This window comes from Cygnus atratus, chromosome 8 (genome assembly GCF_013377495.2).
Source record: "Cygnus atratus isolate AKBS03 ecotype Queensland, Australia chromosome 8, CAtr_DNAZoo_HiC_assembly, whole genome shotgun sequence".
Lineage (NCBI taxonomy): Eukaryota > Metazoa > Chordata > Aves > Anseriformes > Anatidae > Cygnus > Cygnus atratus.
Window position 1 is genome coordinate 2,174,483 of NC_066369.1, and position 21,309 is coordinate 2,195,791.

Below are 21,309 nucleotides of genomic sequence, written 5' to 3' on the forward strand. Positions count from 1 at the left end.
TGGCCTGTATCCAGAGTAACGATCCATCTGTTATTACTGATGAATGCTTTAGTTCAAGTGGTAAGAACTGTGCAACATAGCAGTGGCCCAGCAAGACAAGGATAATGGGGTATAACATGCTTTGAAGTAGAAAATATTACAGAATGTGCTCCCCACTCCCTAAAAATCCTCAAAACCACAACAAAAAGTCAAGTTGACATTGAACATGTAACTTGTAATTTAAGAATTAAAAAATGGAAACTTCAGAGAATTCCACGTTCTTCATGATTTTTACCTTGAGTACCTAATCTACTTTTTTCCTCTGTTTCCAATGTTCTGAATTCCAGATTTTATCTTTAGGTTGAACTCCAAGATGTCTTTATGAAAAATAAAAAGCACTTCAATTTTCCTTGTTTTAGGAACCTGCTGGCCCTTGTCTCAGAGTCTCTCACTGGATCAAACCAAAGGTCCTTTCTTCCTACCTTATATCTATGATGTCAGGCCAGGCACATATGCTTAAGAAAATCTCAAATGAAACCACAGTGGTCTCTTTGTCTTACACCCTCACAGTTTGTGATTTTCTGTGATTTCCTTAGCTGGTTGTTTTAGAGGTAGGTGATTGTTTTCAGTAACTACTGCTATATTTAATGTTCCTGTCTGGTCAGAATCCACAATTTTAAACTAGGTATTTTCTTAATTCCATTGTCATTTTCTTAATTCTGTTGCCTTTTACTTGGTCAAATATTTCCTGTGTGGATATATGCCTGATGCTCTCTCTACTTCTTAACTATTCGGTTAGGTGAAACAAGAAATATGTTTGATATTAGCGACAACAATTAATACAACTATTAGTGAGCCTCTTGTTTTTACTGAATGAAGTGATTGTATTGAAGGATGAAATAAGTGTTTCAGGAATGCATAACTTTGCATTTCTTTTGTAGTTGTTTGGTGGGGTGTACTGACCATTGTGATACAGAGATTAACTTCTGCAGAAATGGTGTTTATCAATTAATTTTTGCTATTGCAGATATACGGCAATTTATAGTTAGTGTCCTGTGATGAAATCTGACCTTTTTCCTCCTTCTTTTAAAGAAGTAACAGATGAAAAAAACTTTTTTTTTTTTTTTTTTGGTATGCAAGATCTTTGCCAATACCCACATAGTTGCATTTCTGTATTAAGAGATGGTGTAAATATGAAAGTTTTTTTTATGGAAAGTGCATGAGGAAGAAAAGTATTTACTGTAGTAGCTCTTACTTTATAGAGAAAATATTCATTACAGTTACTGTGAAGGAAAAATATACATCTTAAAATAAAGGGTTTATATATGAAAGTAAAACTATAAATATTTAACTCTTGTGTTTTTGGCCTCAGAACACTTGAGGTTATATCTTAAGGGGTGGGGAGGGGTGGGGAAGTGTGCAAAGAAGAACTCGTTAGGATGAAATCTTCTATTTTTAATGTTTTCTAAAATCGTTATCAGCAGGAAGTATGTTATTTACTGTTGTCTAGGAGCTACTCTGAAGTTCAGGATCTGTTTTTCTGCAAAATCTACCTGTGAGCATTGAGGTTTTTATAGATAGAATGCCACAGATTTACCATGTGTTTTGTGTGTGTTATACTTCATTTTGTTGCTCATATATATAGGTTTTCCTTCATTTGTTTAATAAGGTAGGAGTTTCTAACTAAAAATGGCAGGGAATCCAGATTGCTTAGATAATGCCCATTTATAGGCTTTGTTGACTCTAATGCATTCAATTTCAGTGACTTGGTTTTCTGTGCAGTAGGGGAGTGGCTTGTATGTTGATTACGTTTAGACTGCAGGATCCTACTTAGATGGGAGAATAATGCTTTTGAATGCTGTTTGTAGACACAAGATTTTGTTTAGAATTAGACAATCGATGTTACAAGGACACTGCTTTTTTTTTTTTTTTCCTCTCCTCGCCGGAGAACCAAAGAGGGCTTGCATCAGTGCAGTAGCTGTTACAGGAAAATAAATAAAAATTGTTCTGTAATTCTGAATTGAATATAGTAAATATTCAGGGTTAGATTTCTGTTTAATTGAGTGCTTTATCATCATAGAGCCATGGGACTTTCCTTTACTGTATGTTTAAGGCTGTGACTTGATTGGAAATGGACAAACACTGAATACTGTGTTTTAGTCATAGTGTTCTCACTTTTTTTTTTTCCCCACTGTAGACTTCGCAGCATTATGGTCCAGTGCATCGTTATAGTTGTTAAAAACTGCGGGGGGAAAGGAGTTTGCATTGATCAGGCTTCTTAAGTCTGGTGAAAGCCGAACTATGTGATGAAATAGCTCCTTGCCAATGAGCTTCCAATTTAACAGCAGTTAGTTTCTCGGCAGTAGTTATTAGTTCTCATGTGAGATTTCCCCTTCCAACGTTCCCTTACCCTCCCCAGTTTTCTGCAATTTTGTCCTTTTCCAGAAAGATCTTTCAGGTTGCTTATTGCCGTAGTCTGTTTCTGACACAAGGCAGTGTTATTCTTAGTGCCTTGTTCTTTTTTTGTTATACAGTTGGTGCTTTAACTGTAGCTGAACTTACCTTTCAGTGACTCAAAAAAGGTTGTGTTCCCATTTTTAAATGCTGTGGCTTTCTGTTCCTAAGTGCAGTGTAACGATGCATCTCCAGCTGAGAAGTATCATTTAAAATGGCAAATAAAAGACTACATAAAGTTAGGGAGAGATGTCATATGGTGCCAAAAACTTTACTAATTGTCTTAAAAGCTGATTTCATTTGCTTGACAAATATTTTGAAAATTCACATATATGTGCATGCATGTTTAATATATGACACTTTACTGTTTCAATAATAGCTGTAATAAGTTAGTGCTAGGCTATGCTGGCTGGATAACCAAAAATTTAAAAAGTGTTCTGTGTTTCATTCAAGAAAAGCAGTGATAGCTACTGCTGTGTTAATTTCTTCTGTCTTAAAATCTGGTCTTAGATGTTTTGGGGTAAATTTTATGGCTTCGTTTTGTGAATGTTGTCAGTTCACCTTTCACTCTGCTACTTACTGGGAAGAGTATACCTTACAAACAGCTTTGTCGGGCTTACTTGCCCCACTGCTGAAAGCTTTCTTCGGGCATTTTACACAGCACTGGAAATGGTTGTTGACAGCAGTCCTTAAATGACCACCCAAGTCTTGTCTTGCGTTTTTCAGTGCATAATCCTGTACATTTTTGTATATTATTTTATTATATTTATATACCTTCTGTATTAAACATATCACAAGCACTTTCTAGTTTGCCTCTTTTTTATTTTTATTAGTAAGTGTTGGATGTAGATAGTTTAAAAAATAAACTTATATGAGATATTTGAATCACATTTAGGCTCTAGGCTGCTCTTTAGGAAGAGATGCTACATAGTACAATATTTTTATTTTACAGTTCTTTAAACCTACTGCAGCAAAAGTTGAAAAACTCTATAAAATGAAGAAAATCAGATAGGAAGGTTTATAGATGGCAAAGTAATGTAGTCAGGTGTTACAGAAATTATTAAAGGAACTGGAGATGCATTTCCTTACAAATCCATGTGCGTGAGTGGTTATATACTAGACTATGATCCTTTTTTAATACTAACATTTGGGTTAGGCTTTAGGTAATCCTAATATAGGCCTTAGTTTTAAGGGGAAAGAAAAAAAGAGAAAATCAACTTAAAAATCTTGGAACTTATTCTGTGGAAAAAAATATGTCCGAGTTCTGTGTTTTCGTTTCTTGTTGTTAATGTTCCCATACTTAATTCTCGAAACTTGTAACGAGTTCAGATTACTTAGAAGTTTAAGAATAAAAAGGCACTGGAAATATACTTTCATTATCACTGCAACTCTATTCTTTGCGAGTTTGTAATACGTTGATTGTAGAGAGTGGCAGGCTTAATGTATTAGTGTTTTCTTCTAGCTTTCTGTAGAGACGTAAATTAAGACCTAGGCAAGGCTATTGTGTAATGAGCTTCAGGTGAAAAGTAAAAGTACTTCATAAACTTTGGCTGCATGTGGTTTTTAGCATAACATGCTATATTGTGCCCTGTCTCAGTCTGAAAGACAGAAATCTGGCTACCTGGAAGACGAGTCTCCCCACATTTTCAAAACCTGATACAGGTTAGAGCCTTGTACAGACTAAAAAGGGACTTCAAATCCTAGCTCAGTGTGCACTTTTTGAAATTTTACTCTTCTGTGTTCCCTCAAGTTTGTCCTTCTCTTCTGTGAAGAAAAAATGAGATCATACAGTTAAGCTCGTAAGCAGACAAATATTGCCTAGATCTTTTTTTAATTCTAGGTGAAAGTAATTTTTAGATACTGAATAGGAATAGTTGTTTTTGAGCATTTTAATTTTTGATGGAGATCTTTCTAAAGCCTGACTAAAACATCGATCTAGAATTTAGCTTTTTCCTTTTTATTCCTTATCCTGTGTATTGGGAGATGAGGGAAGATTTCGAAAAGCTGGGAGTGAATATTTTATTTATATTTGATTTCATGAAACTCCACACTCATGAAAATAAGCGATAGTCATGAGGTTTGGCAGCACAGCAAAACAAAACATATACTATTGCCTGGATTCATCCTCTCCTAGTGCTGTTGCTTGCATGCTACTGGCTGAATTTTCACCAGTTGCAACGTCACAAGGATTTTGTTGTTTCCTAGAATAAGTTGGAAAAGGCTTAGAAAGTGTTCAGCAGTGAAAGAACTTCTTAAAAGCTCAGTTTTAGAGTATTATTTTTTATCTTCTAAATATATGACCTGATTCTAAAGCATACTGACTACTTTGATTTTTAGTTGTAGATCAATCGAGATTGTAATTTGAGAGAAGCATTAGAAAAGCAAGCAGAAGTAGAAAGAGAAGTGTTCCAATTAGAAGTTTAGCTGTTAGAAAAAGATATAAGGGAGTGATAGAAATAATTTGCGACGTAGAGGTTTTTCTTTTTTCCAGCACTTCCTGTAGTGGAAATATGAAGAATGACCCTATTACTGAAAATGGCAACAGTTCATAGCTTTGGTCAGAGAACTGGGGTTTGTCAATTTTGCTAGAAGTGGTGAAAAGCTAGTTAAATGTGTTACCTGGTCTGGCTGTTTGGATCCAGAACCGGAGCATGGATACTGTACACTCGTAAAAATACGAGTCCATTCCATTCTGTGTTTTGAATCTTCAGTGAGTTGGCGTGGTGTAGGCAAACTGAGTTAAAAGCTTTAATTCTTAATTATGATTTCAGCATACTCTTAGCAAAAGTTACTGTTCTCAGTACACTCATAATTTAATGAAATATTTTTGTGCAGGTGACCAGTTTAGGTCTAAGTGACTTTCCTGGATGTAAAATCTGGATTATATTCAGCTATAGCTGAGTGATAATTGAGGACTTCTTTATTTTCTTCCCTTTGGAAAATGCTGCCCTCAGCTTTCTTGCAAAGGCAAGGCTTTTGGAGAATTTAATGTAAATGTTTACTATTAACACTTCTTCTCCCTCCCTTATATCTTCTGACTTTTTTTAGTTAGAAAATAAAATCAAAGTAATTTTGTTCATAATTTTATTTTTTAAATCCTCATTGGTATCTGCCATCAACCATGATTTTGAACCCTAATAATTACATAAATTTTTCTACTAATCACGTTTTTGTTGTTTTTTTTGAACAGCTCTTCTAAGGTAAAATGAGAGATGGAGTATCTCACTGTCAGCTGCATGTTTTATAGAAAGAAATATAAAAAAGGAAATCTGAACACTTTCCTCATATCTAAATGCATTCTGATTTCCAGCATTAATTCTTAATATCTATGTATCTTAAGACAGTGTTTTTCTTTAGCTTTTAACCCTTTCTGATGTTTGCTCCAGTGACATGTTTATAGGCAGTAGTTTTATTACCTTGTAGCCAAAGTAAATAGTATTTTTGTAGGCTGCTTTTCAAAGCAAAACTTCTATCCAGCTGGCTAGCTCTTTATTTCACATGCTCCAGATTGAGTTATTTTTTATTGAATTTTGTTCGAAATCTTTACGAGAATTCTGGACAACATTCCAAACTATCTTCCTGGTGTCTTGTTACAACGATGTCGATTTTTCCTCATTTCTGCTAGGAAAATACTATATTTTTCTTTTTACTCTCCTCCCTCCCAGTTAGCAGCATTGTTTTTAATAGTTGGTCTTCCCTTTTCTGTCCACAGTTCATAATGGTCACTTTGTACTTGGCTCTTAAACTACGGGGATGTAAATTTCATCAGACTTCTGTAATGTCAGTCCTCTGTGTCATCACTGTTCTCCAGTGTCATCCATCTCAGCATTTAATGATTTTTCCTGTATTTGTATCATCAATAAATTTCCTTTGAAACTTTTATCATTTCTTTGTCTGGTTACTTAGTGAAAACAGTCCTTAAAAACAATTTTCCCTAAGGAGCATCTTTAGTCACTTTATTCCGTTGACATCTTTCTCCTTTCAAAAAAATAAAAAAATAAAAAAAAAAACCTGGGTGATCTTTTTATTTACATATGGTTTTTATTCAAGCCTTTCTGAGGAGTTATTAGTATTCCTACATGGCATTATATGATACCTCACTGAAAGTGAGATAAAAAAGATTTGTTGTGTTTTTTATCTTGCTTAGAAAATGTTATCACAGAGCTATTGAGTTAGTCTTGAACAGACTTGAACCACCTAACACTTTTTCATGTTCTTCCAGTTGCCTCTTCAAAATTTGTTCTAAACCCTTGATTTTTATTTAGATGAGAGTAAGAGGTGGCTCTTTTAAAATTCTCATGTTTATAATGAAAAACATTTTAACAAAACACTAATAATAGCAGTAAGCTCTTCAAATAGTCTGAATATGTCTTTCAGCCAATGGTAATGACAACAAGAAATTCAAAGGTGACGATAAAATGGATGGGGCTCCGTCTCGTGTTCTTCATATCAGAAAATTGCCTGGGGAAGTAACAGAAACAGAAGTCATTGCTTTAGGTTTACCTTTTGGTAAGGTAACCAACATCCTGATGCTGAAAGGGAAAAATCAGGTAATTTGTTGCCTCTTTTTATATTATTATTAATTTACTCTGCCTTGTAATTCTGTTTGGGAGTGTGGGGTGGTTAGCAGCTACATAAAGTAGGAAAGATGGCTGTAGGATAAATACTCAGTTCTGCATCTTCACAGATGATTTTTTTGAATGTAGTAGTTTAACAAATAAAGTTGGCATGTGGAGAAAGAAATCATCTTCTAGAGACTGATACTTGGCAAAATATTTTATCCAACCTCTAAGTGCTGGGTTTTTCCTGTGCTTTTAATATAAAGGTTGTCTACTTTGTAAATATTGAAATTTACTTGTTTGTCTTGGTATTACAGGCTTTTTTGGAACTTGCTACAGAAGAAGCAGCTATCACTATGGTTAATTACTACTCTGCTGTGACACCTCATCTTCGTAACCAACCTATCTATATCCAGTATTCCAATCATAAAGAACTAAAGACTGATAACACACTGAACCAGGTATACTGTTATGCACTATTAGAAATATAGACAGTAGAACATGATTCATGGTGCATAGTCTTGGCTTGTGTAGCATATATTTAAACCATCTACTTTTGTCCACATCTAAACACTGCTGTTTTACCTATGTTGTTCCATTTTGTGATATTGAAGGGGATTTTGCTCTGTATGTGATCTTTCCATTAGGATGAATTTTCTTAATATGTTCTCTTAATGTAAAATAGATTCTGAAGATGCCTTAACTTTATTTTTTTCATAAAATAAGTTTTCATCTTATTTTAGAAACTGTAGGACGACAAAAAAATAACTATTTAATTCTGACAACTGAAATTCTAATGCCTCTTTGAATTTCCATAGTGATAATGACTAATACCTACGTTTCAGTGATCGCTCTTGGTAGCACTGGTAACATCAGTTTATGTGATTTACTGTTCCTCAAGAAGAACATATTAATGTACAAATGTATTTGCTAGTAGAGGGGAAAAAAAAGTTTTTGCCTCTGCAGAACCTATTTTAAAATAGATCTATCATGTCTGGGTGTGATAGGACAGGAAATTTAGCAAAAATAATACCTTTGCAAAATAGGTTTTCCTAATGTGATGACCCTGTCTCACAAATTATAGGGAAAAAGACATTCATTTACCACAAGTAAAATTACTTTAAGGTTAATTTCTCATATCCCCTTGATGTTACAAAAGATTGTGCAAATACTGAGTTACATTTTCTGTTACTGGTGTCCTGTCTTAGATAAGGTATGGAAATAGTAAAGTTGTAGCTGTTATCTTTAAAATAATTATTCTGAATTTTTTTTTAAAGGCATCTTGGTTCAGATCAATTGATTTTCTTGTTGATCACGTCAGCGTTCCAGTTCCTTAGAAACATTTGATAGTTTGTCTGTCAAAGGTACTTCTCAAAAATTGGTTTTCCTTTTTTCCAAAATGTCGGTTACAAAGGAAAATAGTTACCTTTATTTTGGGGGGAGAAGAATGGTGTCTGGATTCTGTCTGCACGCCAATTTATACTGGATGGGTAAGCCTTAAGAAGCTTTCTGTAGTATTGTTCTCTGGCTTCTGTGGTGATGGTGGTTTGTGTACATCCCAGGACCACCTTCACAGCACGTGGGATGTAGTGACTCTTCAGCGGCTTTTATGCCACCATACCCTTTGATGCCCAGTTTTAACATTCATATTCCTAGGATTTCAGATCTTTCTTTAAACCAGAACTAATGACTATAAATAGGTACCTGGCAGTAAGTATTCTGTAACTAGCATTTCATGAGTCCTTCTGTAAGCCAGAAGGTGGTTGATTATTCATTTTTCTGTAAGGAAAGATAAAGGTGGTGCAGATATTGCTAGTTTTCTGAACAAAAAGAGCTTATCGTTACCAAAAGGCATTTTTATAGAGTTAGGTTGATTAATGTTAAATGTAGTTGGGAGAACAAGATTTACCTCTAGTGTTCACCAGGTCTGTTTTTTTTTTTAAACTTTCTTTACTCCTTTACTCATTGATTCATTTCATTTTGGGGAGTGTCATGTAAGTTGTGAGACATGAGAACTGGTCGTAGCTCTAATACCACTGAAATATGCTGTGTGCATTAATATTGTGGTTATTATTGGTCATAATTTTTACGTGGAATGCTCGCTTTGTCTCTTCATTTTGTATTGTTTTGCTTCATAAGACTGTCCTAATGGAAGTATTAACTGGAAATCTTTTTTCCCTGTACTTTTTCTTTCTCAGAAAAAAAAAATTAGTCATTCTGATGCTTTCAGTTTTGGCAGTAGAAGTAGTTTAATGTAGTAGATGTGTGTTTTTACGATGTTGTCATTAACCTCTGAATTTCTAAGACCTTGCTTGTGTTTCAAAAGAAAACAAATGGGGGGAAAAAAAAAAACACAGCCACAGTTGAAGAGTATTTTCTTTCTTTTTTTTTCTTAGTAAAGGGAGTGAATATCAGACACCAGGTTGTTTATCCCTCTATGGATACTACTTTCTGGCACTGTCAGTTCTGTGTACTATTTCCTTGTGTTACAACTGAGAAGTTTGGAAGTGTTTAGCATTATCCCTTTCTTTCAGAGCCTTCTACGGAATTAAAATGGAATTGAAATGTTAACTGTAAGACAAACTGGAAACACTACGAAAATTGGCTTCTGTAGGCTTTTTTCTATAAAAGAGTCTGGAAGGAGTCTTGACATCCACAAAATCCTCTGTTTTTTGTCCTTATTAGTAGAACAATATGCTTGCTACTAGGAAGATTGATACTTATGCAGTCTGAAGGCTTAATTGATGTTTTCATTTTTTTCACAAAGTTGGACTGCATTCCACTTCTGTTATGTTCTGTGTGTAGCTCTGATTTTTCTGAAGATAACCATTATGAATATTGCTAACTAATTTCTAGCTATTGTGTTGAAATATTAAATAAGATCTCTTTAAATGTCTTTTGTTGCTTTGTGTCTTAAAGCGGGCCCAAGCTGTTCTTCAGGCAGTGACAGCCGTGCAGGCAACAAATGCTCCCATAAGTGGGACCACTGTGAGTGAGAGTGCAGTGACTCCAGCTCAGAGTCCGGTACTTAGAATAATTATTGACAACATGTACTATCCCGTAACTCTGGATGTTCTTCATCAGGTAAGCTGAATTTTGTTTTAATTTGAGCTGTGATTGGCAGGAACTTGTGTGTAAAACTTTATGATGTTTTTGACAGATATTCTCTAAATTTGGTGCTGTATTGAAGATAATCACATTCACAAAGAATAACCAGTTTCAAGCTTTACTGCAGTATGGTGATCCAGTGAATGCACAGCAAGCAAAACTAGTAAGTATAGTTCTCTTTTAAGGCTAAGTTACAAAACATGGATTTCATTTTAAGTGCCCAGAAGAGAGTGCCTTCTTACTTGTGGGACCAGAGTATGATGCAGCAGTGACACAAGAGAGCGAGATCCTAATTTTAGTTCATAGGAGACTCTATCCTTGATATGAGAGGCAAGAACCAGTAATTATTTTTATTCATTACAGCAGGAGAGAGCATATGGATAAACAATGACAAAGATCGACTGTCATCTAGACCAGACATTTTGAATTAAGTGAATAAGATTTGTTAACATCTGTGGCAATAGGAAAGGTGACCCAAAGGGGAAGGATAGATATTATTTAAAAAAAAAAATATTCAAGAGATAATCAATGTATATTTTTAAACCTTCACATACACTCTGTGTTTGTGGAAGGCTGATTAAAATTGACGTGTTGGTTAACTGTTGCATGGTAGCATAGAAAGTGCTTATTACCCATAGGTGATAGAATAGCTGAGAACTTAAGGGGAAAAAGTGAAGGAAAGTGGAGGAAAGAAAAAGCAGGCTTAGGTTTCTGCTCTGCCTTTAAGAATGATGACTATTGAGATAAAGATGGACGTTAAAAAGTAGAAGATGGTCATTTTTATCTTCATCACCATATGAAATATTAGGCATTGATTAAAAGAGTATGAGGTGGCCAAAACAGGGAATCACAAAAAAAAAAAAAAAAGGCTATCAAAAAGAAAAGTATAAGTGGTGTTCTTATTCAGAAAAAATAAGTTAGTCAGGGATAGGGAGTTTTTCAACTTGGCGTATGATGATCTACTTTAAGATAATCTACCCCTGAAAACCAGTCTGGAAATACTTAAAAACTTGGAATACAGTTAAAATTATTTTCTGAGATGTATAATACAAAATATTAGATGATGCTTCGGAATAGAGGGAGGTGCAAATATATTACTGTAATAAATAAAAACTCCCATGGATGGGATTACATCTTTCATGTTGTAAGTAGAATTAAAATAGTGATACAGAAACTAGATATTTAACCTACAATTGCTGCAGGAATTGATTGTAAGCCATTTGGGTTCGTATTTGAGGTATATTTTAATCCAAGTGTTTCTCGGGTATTTGTTGCAGAGTGTTGTAATTTAGTCTTGATTTGTGTTTGCAAAGTTGTTTTTCAGTAGTGGATGTTAATAACTCTTTAAAACAAGTGCATTTTTGAAGTAAAATGTAATATCAAGTGATGCATTTTTTGACTTTATTTTTTGAGTCTTACATACGTTATCAGAAGATTTAATGGAAAAATGTTGTCTGTGAAATGGACTGTATATTATATTCCTAGAATTATACTGATAATTTTCAAATCAGTAAAGAAGTTGCAAAATAACAAAGGATGAGGTATGTAAAAGTATGAAAAGAAATAAAGAATCTGGTGCTGTTGTTGACTTCAGACAAACTAATGCTAGCTTGTTTGGACACTGTAGTGGTCAGCTTCTGCGTGAATGACTGATCTTAATTGAATAACAGTGACTCCTGCATGTGTGGTCATTGAGTGATCCTGAAGCTGTTGATCCAAAGTAATGAATTGAAACAGGCTTAGGTTTATAGCTTCTCATTTTAAAGAACTTCTAAGTAAGTAAAGAATGCTGTATTTGAAGGAAGGTTTGATTTTTATTTTTTTTCCTCACCCTCCTCTCTCCCTGAGATAAATAGAGTAAAATAACTGTTTTTATGGTTGAGTTATTATGGTAAAACATGAAGTGTCACCAAAACAAAACTGCCTAAAGGAAAGAAAGTCAGATAATAAGAGAGAAACAGTTTAAATACATCTGGAAATTGTACAAGCAAGCGGATGTGGTGGCAATTTGTTGCATGGAGTTCAAAATTAAAAGCATGGTAAAAGAGTAAAGAAGTTTTCGATTTGTTTTCCATCAGTTGTTACTATAGAAGATAATGGGGAAAATTTAATTTTCCACTGGCACTCTTCACAGGAAATCAGAATGTGGCCTTAATAGAAATTGAAGACTTATTAAGGAAGTTAAAGAGCAATTTGAAAAACTCAAGTGATGTAAGTACCAAGGAGAGATACTATTCATTTGAAGGTTCTGAGAAAATAGTGACACTGACAGGAATGTTCAATATGAAGCATCTAGCCCTGTGGGACTCCTTTGCTATCTGAATGAGCACGTAGTGAAAAATTGCATTCCTACTCCACTTGCTTTGTGAGAAACTCATTTCCTGTAGTAGTAGGTTATGGCTACACTGGTTCATGTTCCATCACTGCCTTCAGATTGGATCGCTATAGTTCATTATATCTGCAAGTAAAGGTGAAGATGACAAACTTCAGGTTCTGTACGATTCAGCAGCCTAGCCATGGTTTGGAGAAAGTCCTGGGAACCTGCAACAGTAGAGCACACTGAACAGTTGTGCTTCTTCCAGTGAAACAAAGTGGTGTTATGGAGATGTCTGTATTCACAAGGAGACTTTCTGTGCATCAGAACCAGTACATTTTCATAGTAAATGATAATACCGTCGGCAGAAGCATCAAACATAAATATTGGAATACCACTAATGTGGTATACCATAATGAGATTGGAGTGCCAGTGTTTATATCTGAACAGCTGGCTAATTCAAACTGTTGTCTTTGTGTAAACGAATTAGAAGTATTCTTGCCAAATCTTGGCTATAGACAGTTAATAATGTCTTCTGCAGGATTAAGTGAGACTCTTAAGTACGCTACGCATGATGGTTGTCTTGACCCAAAATAAGTTAAAAATATCACAAGTCTAACTGAGAGTTTTTGTTACGGTTGACCATTTGGTCCTTACTTGGCATGTCAGTGTTTCATATTACCCTGGATTTGTTTCTCTGCAGAGATTCTGTTGAGGTCTGACTCACATTCAAGATGCCTTCTTTCCAGTGGCTTTGAGTGACAGCTTCAGGGTGGCTCTGCATTGGTAGCAGTTTGCAGAAAATTTCTGCTGGGGTTCATTGCCATAAAATCTGTAATGGGAACTTCAGGTAGTCATTTTCAGAACACAAAGCAATGACATCTCAAGATAAGATATTTAGATTCAGGGCAGTTATCTTAGATTATTGCATTAAGGATTTTTGGACACCTTGAATGCTGAAGAAGACTGCTAGCTGAAATGAATGATAAGCAATATTTAGATCACCAGGAGAGTGCTGGATTGTATCCATTATAGCAGAAAGCCCAGCAAATGCAGTAATGATGTTCATGTCCTTGACTTTCCAGCGTTGTAGAGAAGAATATGACTGGTCCTTTAGTCATGGAACTGCACACAAAAACTCATTTTTGGATAATGGATTATGCTTTACGTGTGGTGTTTAGCCACAGAAACCTCTTGTATCCAAGACACTTGTCTCAAAAGAAACATTTTCATTCAAATGCGTATCCGTAGGATGCACTTGGGACACATCTCTCCCAAGATTTACCGTATCACCTTTGAGGTACTTAATTGAGTCTGGATTTTGTTTTGTAAGGATCTCTTGGGAATTTTTTTTTACTACTCTAAACTGTTACATCATGTCCTTTTTAAAATATTATTCTTAGTTGCTGCTGTGTTTTGGGAGAGAGAGATGGTGGGGACTCAATGGTTTTGTTGTATTTCCTCTGTGCTCATTTTTTTTCCTTCCAGTCTAATTTGATTTTTTTTTTTTATCAGACCTTGGCAAGTGCTTTCAAGCTATTCTCATCATGCGATAGATCTGTTTCCTGTTTTGGATCATCACTTCAGGTGCCTGAAGTGCTTGACAAAAGAGAGGTGCAGATACACTGTTTGTTGTGGCTTGAGGCACTATGTCTCCAGAAATACATGCTAGCTAAATTTCTGAGTTACGTTTCTGAACTGGGAATTCAGGATATCTAAACATAAAATCACTTCCTATCTCCCAAGCTGCATTCTTGTTTGTTGTCTTTGTACTATATGTGAATTATCTAAAGAACCTTGTAAGTAACATCTCTCTCCCTGAAGTTCAGAGGGCTAATTTGACCATCTCCTGTAGGGGCATTTAATTCCCCAGGTTGATGGCCTATACAGGCCTTGGGAGAAGCTCATTGAAGCATAGTTCCTAGAAATACAATACTTTTCCAGGGGCCATTCTATCACAAGGATTTTGAGTCATCTTGAACCCTGAAAGTAAAAAGAACAGTGAATTGTATCTGTAACATCAGAAATTCATTCATTCAGGCAAGGAAGGCCTGACAGAATAAATTATTCGAAGAATGTTCTCTTTCTCCACATCAGAGCCTACTGATAGATCTGCATGAGGCGACATCAGAGAGCTGCATCAGTCATTCAAGATGTGACAATGTTTTGTAATCTCATAGGGTACTTTTGCTGAGTTCACCTTAGCTGCTGCTGCTGTCACTTCTCTCAACATCCACAGTCGCATTGGAGAATGAGATGCAAGTGTTACAACTCCATGTTGCCTAGATAGAAATTCTTGCTGTCCTTTTGCAGAAAAGCTTGTGTGTGTTTGATTATTTGAGCAATAGAAGGAAATACTCTTCCTTGAGCTTTGTTTTCTTATTGGAACAGTCTCTTCTCATCTCACCTCTTCATCTGGGATTCTTTTTCTCAGCCATTTTCATCACTCCATCATCTCCCTGGTTGCTATTACCAAAAAAAAATATATATTTGTATTTCATTGAATATATGGTCATACTTGCACTCTTTGGCAGACCATCATAGTTCTCTATTTTGGATCTTTCACCAGGTTATTTCTGCTGTTTTCCTTGTTGTTAGGCTGTGCTTATCTATTCTTACCTTCTGTGAAAGATGCTGTTTTAAGACATGAGCAGATCTTGGATTCTTTGTGAATCTAAGCCTGGTTACTAGGACACTTTCTAAGTATTTTGAATTCTTCTACTGTAGTGGTTATCTAGGAATACTGACTTCTTTCCAGCCAAATCAACTTTCCACTATTTTGAAACTCTGAGCAGCACTGGGGGTTTTTGATTTTTTTTCTCTATTTCTGGCTTGTTTCTTTCCTTAACTGTCATAGCTGATGAGGAACTGTGCAGCATACTTAGTGATTAGGAGGTGTGGAGTGTTTTGTCTGGTTTTCAGCCCAATAGCAATGTTAGTGGCTGTAGAGAAAGTTTTAATGGTGAAAGCGAGTTTGTACTGCAGAGTTGAGGTCTTCTGTGTCAGTTTAAGCACGTGCATCATTCCTGGGGTTATGGGTATTAGTCTGAACTTAAGCTTTTTTTTCTTTTCTTTCACTACTGTTTTCTAATGGTCTTCTGCATGTTCTTTCTAGCCATCTTGTTTGTATGCTCCTAAATACCATAGTGGGCTTCTTCAGGAGCGAGTCTGTACAACAAGCTCTTGGCAGGAGATGAACCAACTCGTCAGGCTCATTTTCCCCCTTAGGAAAGGCCAAGAGAATGGTACACTTTTTTGTGATGGGGGGAAGGGAGGAAGGCAGGGGCCTGAATTTCACAAGATTCAGTATCACAGCAGTTGCTTAAGTATCCACTGAAGTATCTGTCCACGATGGCATAAGTTTTATTTCTGTTCTTGAGGCTTACATAATGGTTTTGCTGTCAAAGGCAAGATAAAGAATGATACTCTCATTTTGTACTTGTTCTCCTTGGTTTGGCATGCAAGTGGTGTGGCACTGTCACATGTGAATACGTATAGATAAGTGCTCAAAGAAAGAAAAGTTTCTTAGCAGTAACTAGAGTTCTTTGAGATTATATCTATTTGTACATTCACTAACAGTACCGTTACTGTCCTCAGTTTTTTTAGGTTACCAGTTTGAGAGGAACTTTGCACCTGCTTTTTTGCGGTATAAAAAGGAGCTGAGGATAAACGTTCACGATAGTGACTTTATAACAGCTACTCTTGGGGAAAAAAAGTAGCTGCTGGCAAGCTTTCTTGCATTGTTGTAGGTGTATGATGCTGCTGGTAGAGGCTGGTGGGGTAGGTTCTCTGTTTCTATCTGTTGCAAGGGGCTTTTTCTAGAGTGTGACTGCAGTGCTCATTAAGAGTGCATCTCCTTCCATTCTGGTTCAGGAGCTTCTTTCAGACTGTCTCTGCTCCCGCTACAAGGGATTTCTATTGTGCTGTATTCTTTCATATGTACTTTAGGTAACTGAGTTTTTCAGAATGATAGGATTTAAACCTTTTAGTAGTTTTAGTATAAGTTTTTAATTACTTGCATGGCTCTCTTAACCATTGACTAGTCTGGAAACTACAAACATAGGTAATATTGTGGTTTGCTACTATTTCTGTTTTTTAAAGCTAAAGATTTTAACCACTAACATCCTTCTGCCAGCCATAAATCAACATGTCTACAGACTCCAGAGAGAGGTATAATGAGAGTCTTGACTGTGTTTTGAAGACTTAGAGCTTTATGTCACGTTCTGTGATTTGGACAAAGCTAAATGAGTACTGCCTTTTGGTCCCGGTTGTACCTAGTTTTTGTTATGAATGGTTATTTCTTGATGGTAATGACATTGGCTGTGTAAACTGGGTCTGCCTTTAATCTGTATCGTAGTGTATTTTAGAACATAAGTCTTGTAAAAGTGGTGATTGATTCTCTGGTATATACTTTTTTGTACGTAAGTGTTCCAGTGAGGATATTCTCAAATACAAACTTCAGGAGAGTCTTGAATTTTGCTTCCTCACGGTATATGAAAGAGGTAGCAAATACTTTATTTTGTATTGTTGATTGCCCTCCTTTTCCCCTCATCCTCCTTGCCCCCTCAAAATACAAAATTAATTCTCTGCTTGTATTCTGTGAATCAGGGGAGTAGATTTTGTGTTGCTGATACTGTATAAAACATCATTTAAGCTGAGTTTAAAAGAGTTCCTCTTTAATTGCTAGGTATTTGTTGAAACAATTGTCTAGATTGTCAGGTTTCTATCCTTTCTTTTTTTCTTTGTATTTTATTTTCCCAGTGCTTGAAAGATCTAATAGTACTGTCTTATTTGTTCTTGTACATGGACTGCTAATGGTGTTAATTCTTTAAAGCAATTTTGTGAGCCCTGGTGATATGTCAGCTGTGATAATATATTTTGGAGGAAGGGACAGTCTTGCTGGCCCAGACCTAGCAGGGGGGTGTCTGCAGGATGTTCAGTTTCCAGATGCATCACTGTATGAAAATAGCTGTGTTGCTTTCCGTACCCAGCAGGCCCATTAGGTTCACACAGTGCTTGGCTCAAAATAGCAAGTCCTACCAGAACTTGAATGTGTTTGAAAGTGCGTTGCAGGTGTAACAAAGCTAGCTCTGCAAGAGCTAGTTTAGGTCCAGAGGTGATGTGTTTTAGTACCGCATTAATCAAAAGAAACAAAAGATCTGATTTTGGTATTTGAAAGCGTGTTAGGGTTTTTTGTTTTCTTCAGATGAGCTGTGTGATTATTTCTTTTCATTTCTTGAAAATATGAAATAACTTATGGAAGTTGTCGGTTTACTAATCTCTTCTGTATAGGTGTTAGTGCTCCACACACTACATGAAGGTATGCCCAAAATGCAAATGGAATAAAATCCAGATATATTCATTTATTTGGTATAGAATGAAGATGGACAAACCATGTATGATTAGGCTTTTTTTGGAGAATGTTTTCATGTAGTTCAAAGTGGTGCTGTGTTAAGAGTTCATGTGAATTTTACTGTTGGTAGACATCCATTTAGAAGTACCAACTAATTGTGGAAATAGGATTTTTAAGTATAAGTAATATTAGGTTAGCAGATAATATTTTTCTTCAAATTTTTGCAATAACTACCTTTAAGGGGAGAACAAAAACATGCAAGAACAATGTAAACGTTCTGCTTCAATATATAGCAATCCACTGTGTGGTATATAAGCTTAGGGTTTTTTTCAGTTTCTCAGGTCATCTTTCTTTTTAGGAAGAGTACTTGTTTGATTTTTAACTTTCTGAGAAATGTTTGGCATTTTGTCTGTGCCGCAGCTATGCTGTGGAATGCAGGCTAATTAATTATATTCAATGGACTAACCTTTAAGCTTGCACTAAAATGTCTCTTCCCACCTTGGTGCATAAGCAGTCTCTCGGTAAGAGAAGTAAACGTCGAGCTTCCTGGAATCATGTTAAAAGAGGTTAATGCATTGTAATCTTAACTGGTTTTAAGTTAGACAGTAAGAGGGATAAAAGAAACACAAGCCCAGCATTTATTTAAGTACATCCAATGTGTATTATGTATTATTTTAAATAAATTGACTTCTTTTTCTAGGCCCTAGATGGTCAGAATATTTATAATGCTTGCTGTACCCTACGGATTGATTTTTCCAAGTTGGTGAATTTGAATGTCAAGTACAACAACGATAAAAGCAGAGACTACACTCGTCCTGATCTTCCATCTGGTGATGGACAACCAGCGCTGGACCCAGCTATTGCTGCAGCATTTGCAAAGGAGACCTCCCTTTTAGGTATGACTCTGGCATTGTACTTCTGTGTTGCAGTCACTTGATGAAAATGTTTATCAATCCTTCTAATGAATAAGTATCTTAAACTGCAATAGTGTCCAAAGGCCTGTTCATTTTATATCGTGATCTGAATAGTAATAACACTATTGCATTGTCTTTAGAAGACCTGGAGAAGTAGATGAGAGAATGTATGACAAATGAGAAATGCACAAATTAAAAGGAAATCTAACTATTCCTGCTTTTATTCCCAAGCCAGTTTTCACTTCTTTCTAATGTTCCTGTTAGTCAGCTGCTACAGCCCACCTTGCCCACTCTCCCAATCATGCTTGTAACAGACTTAACATGATTTGCATGTTGCACTCTCAGGAATGCTTATTTGTAATATCAGATTGTTAAAAATAGCATTTTGTTTCATTCCTTCAATGAGGAATGATTATACTCTTTGCTTAAAAAAAAATGTGCCCCTTTTTTTGGTAAATTACAAGAAAAGAAAATCTGTAGCTGCACTCCTAGATTTATGGTACCTAGATAGATGGTATCTAGATTATGGTACTAGATTTGTGGTAGTATAGATTTATGGTAGAACTCATGTTCTAATATCCAGTCAGTTTTCGAGCTCATCACAAGAAATAGGTGAATCGCCTTGAGAAAACATATAATTACATCTTCAAGTGTTAGCAAAATACTTAATTCAGCATGTTCCGCATGCTTTGGGAGAAATTTGTAATACTCTGGGTTTTATTTTAATTTATTATAGTTCATTACATGTGTTTCGCTGCTACTTCTGTCAAGTTGATATTCTTTGGCATGAACACCTTTCACTCTTCAAAACATCAGACGTAATCTTACGACTTTTATGAAACCTGATTTTTTATGTTGTGATCACTGTTCTTCCCGCTTAGTCTTTTCCTTTTTTTCATAATTTCTCATTTTTCTTCTACAGGGAACTTAAGAACAACAGATTTCTTGTGTTGCTTTTTGTAAAGGATGGGCCAACTTGGAGTGAGGCAGAGTTAATGTAAAGAGTAAAGGCAGGCCTCTGCTCTCTGTGTTACAGCAGTTAGGCGGCCCATAGTGAAAGCCGCAAACACAGGAAGAGGGTCAGTGTCCTAGTTATGGCTACTGAATGCTGCATTGTCTGCCTTTTTCAAAAACCTGATTATTTAAAGGATACATTTCATATCTAGCTGTAGAACCTCCCAGTAAAGTTGTATCTTGTTTTAACTGCTCATCATTAAAAATTGAAAGTATAAAATCTCTCGTCTCATAGATTGATAGGGAAGATGGATGAGTGTTTGTGAAGAAGTTTGACACCATAGAGGTGAGTGCTGTAGAAAAGCACTCAAAGCAATTAGTAATTCTTTTGTCAGAGCACAGTGGTATTAGATGTAGGGCTGCAGTATGAACAGTAAAGAGAAAAAACAATACCAAAGCTGTTTATTAATGAGACCAATCAGTTTGTGCTGTAAGGCATGGATTTTGGAGAAGAGTTAGAGTCATGATTTATAAAACGGTGTCAAATACAACATGAAGTATGTAGCTCTAATTCTGACGTTTTCCTGAGTCCCGAGAAGTTGATTTCCAGTCTGTCTTCTAACATATTTCTTGGTGTATAATGCTTCTAGTATGTGTCAAATTGACGACTTTAATTTGCTTGGCATAGTGGAATAGCACTTTGAAGATGCTTGAATCATTGTATCACTTTGGGTGTGTTTAGTAATTGGGTTTACTATAATTGTAAAGTTATCAGAGTATCCAAATGAGTTATGTTTAGCAGACCTAATGTTCCAGTGTTTTAGGCTTGTAGGTTACTTACATGCTTTTGTGATTTTTGTCCACAAAACTGCTCAAGTTCTTTTTAACCTTTTGATTTTAATTAGACTTGTTCTTCTATGTATTCGTGTTTTTTGCTAGTAGAATTATGAAGATGCCAGTCATATTAACAAATTAAATATTTTAATTCTCACTGTCTGAATGCATCTCTTCAATTGCACTTGTTTCCTAAGCAGCAGGAAAATAAAAGGGTTGTAACACAAGTAACTTCGATTGCAGCTGTTGAAAGTTTTCTGAGCATCAGTGAAGTCAGTCATGTGTTTATTTTGATGAGTAATGAGGATTATGTATTGGAAGAGACTTAAGATAGCTGGGTATGTCTTAACTGTGCTTCATCTGGCAAGTGGGGATGACGATACTGTCATCTCTCCTTGTGTTGCTTTTTTTCACGGTTGCCTTTTTTCAGCTGTAGAGCTCAAAGTCTGTAAAACTTCACAAAAGGGGTCTCTTAGTACTGTTGCTGTCTTAGCCATTCAGATGTCAAAGTGGGAATGATGCTTGTTTGAGTATGGAAGAACAGGGTTCTCATTCTGTGCTGTTTACTGTGCAAAAATGCACAAAATCTTAGTAACATCAATAAGAAAGGATAGGAGAGAAAATGAAAGCCTGAATGGGTGCTTGTGCATGCAGTTTATGGCTGTGTTTCTATTCAGATATGCAAAAGGAGAATTTTGAGAACACTTTAAAGTTCAGAAAGTTATAAGATGGAGGTTAGCAAACCATGATGAGTGAAATATGGTAGTATGATGGCAGTGACTTCCTCCTGCTTCTGTATTTTATTTTCACATTTTATTTTGTTTTACAATTGTTTTCTGT

The 21,309-nt window shown here is 35.7% G+C and overlaps 1 protein-coding gene across 7 annotated transcripts in view; it reads left to right on the top strand.

Moving 5' to 3' along the window:
- PTBP2 (polypyrimidine tract binding protein 2) overlaps positions 1-21,309 on the top strand; it is a 49,310-nt gene that overhangs the window by 20,618 nt on the left and 7,383 nt on the right. For 6 of the 7 annotated variants that reach the window (XM_035537802.2, XM_035537803.2, XM_035537804.2 and 3 more), the window contains 5 exons: positions 6,811-6,983; positions 7,310-7,453; positions 9,912-10,076; positions 10,153-10,263; positions 18,468-18,663. In XM_035537802.2, coding sequence (XP_035393695.2) covers positions 6,811-6,983; positions 7,310-7,453; positions 9,912-10,076; positions 10,153-10,263; positions 18,468-18,663 — 789 coding nt within the window. Of the gene's footprint in view, positions 1-556; positions 591-6,810; positions 6,984-7,309; positions 7,454-9,911; positions 10,077-10,152; positions 10,264-18,467; positions 18,664-21,309 lie in introns of those variants that run through there. The other variant, XM_035537808.2, reaches the window with a different exon arrangement.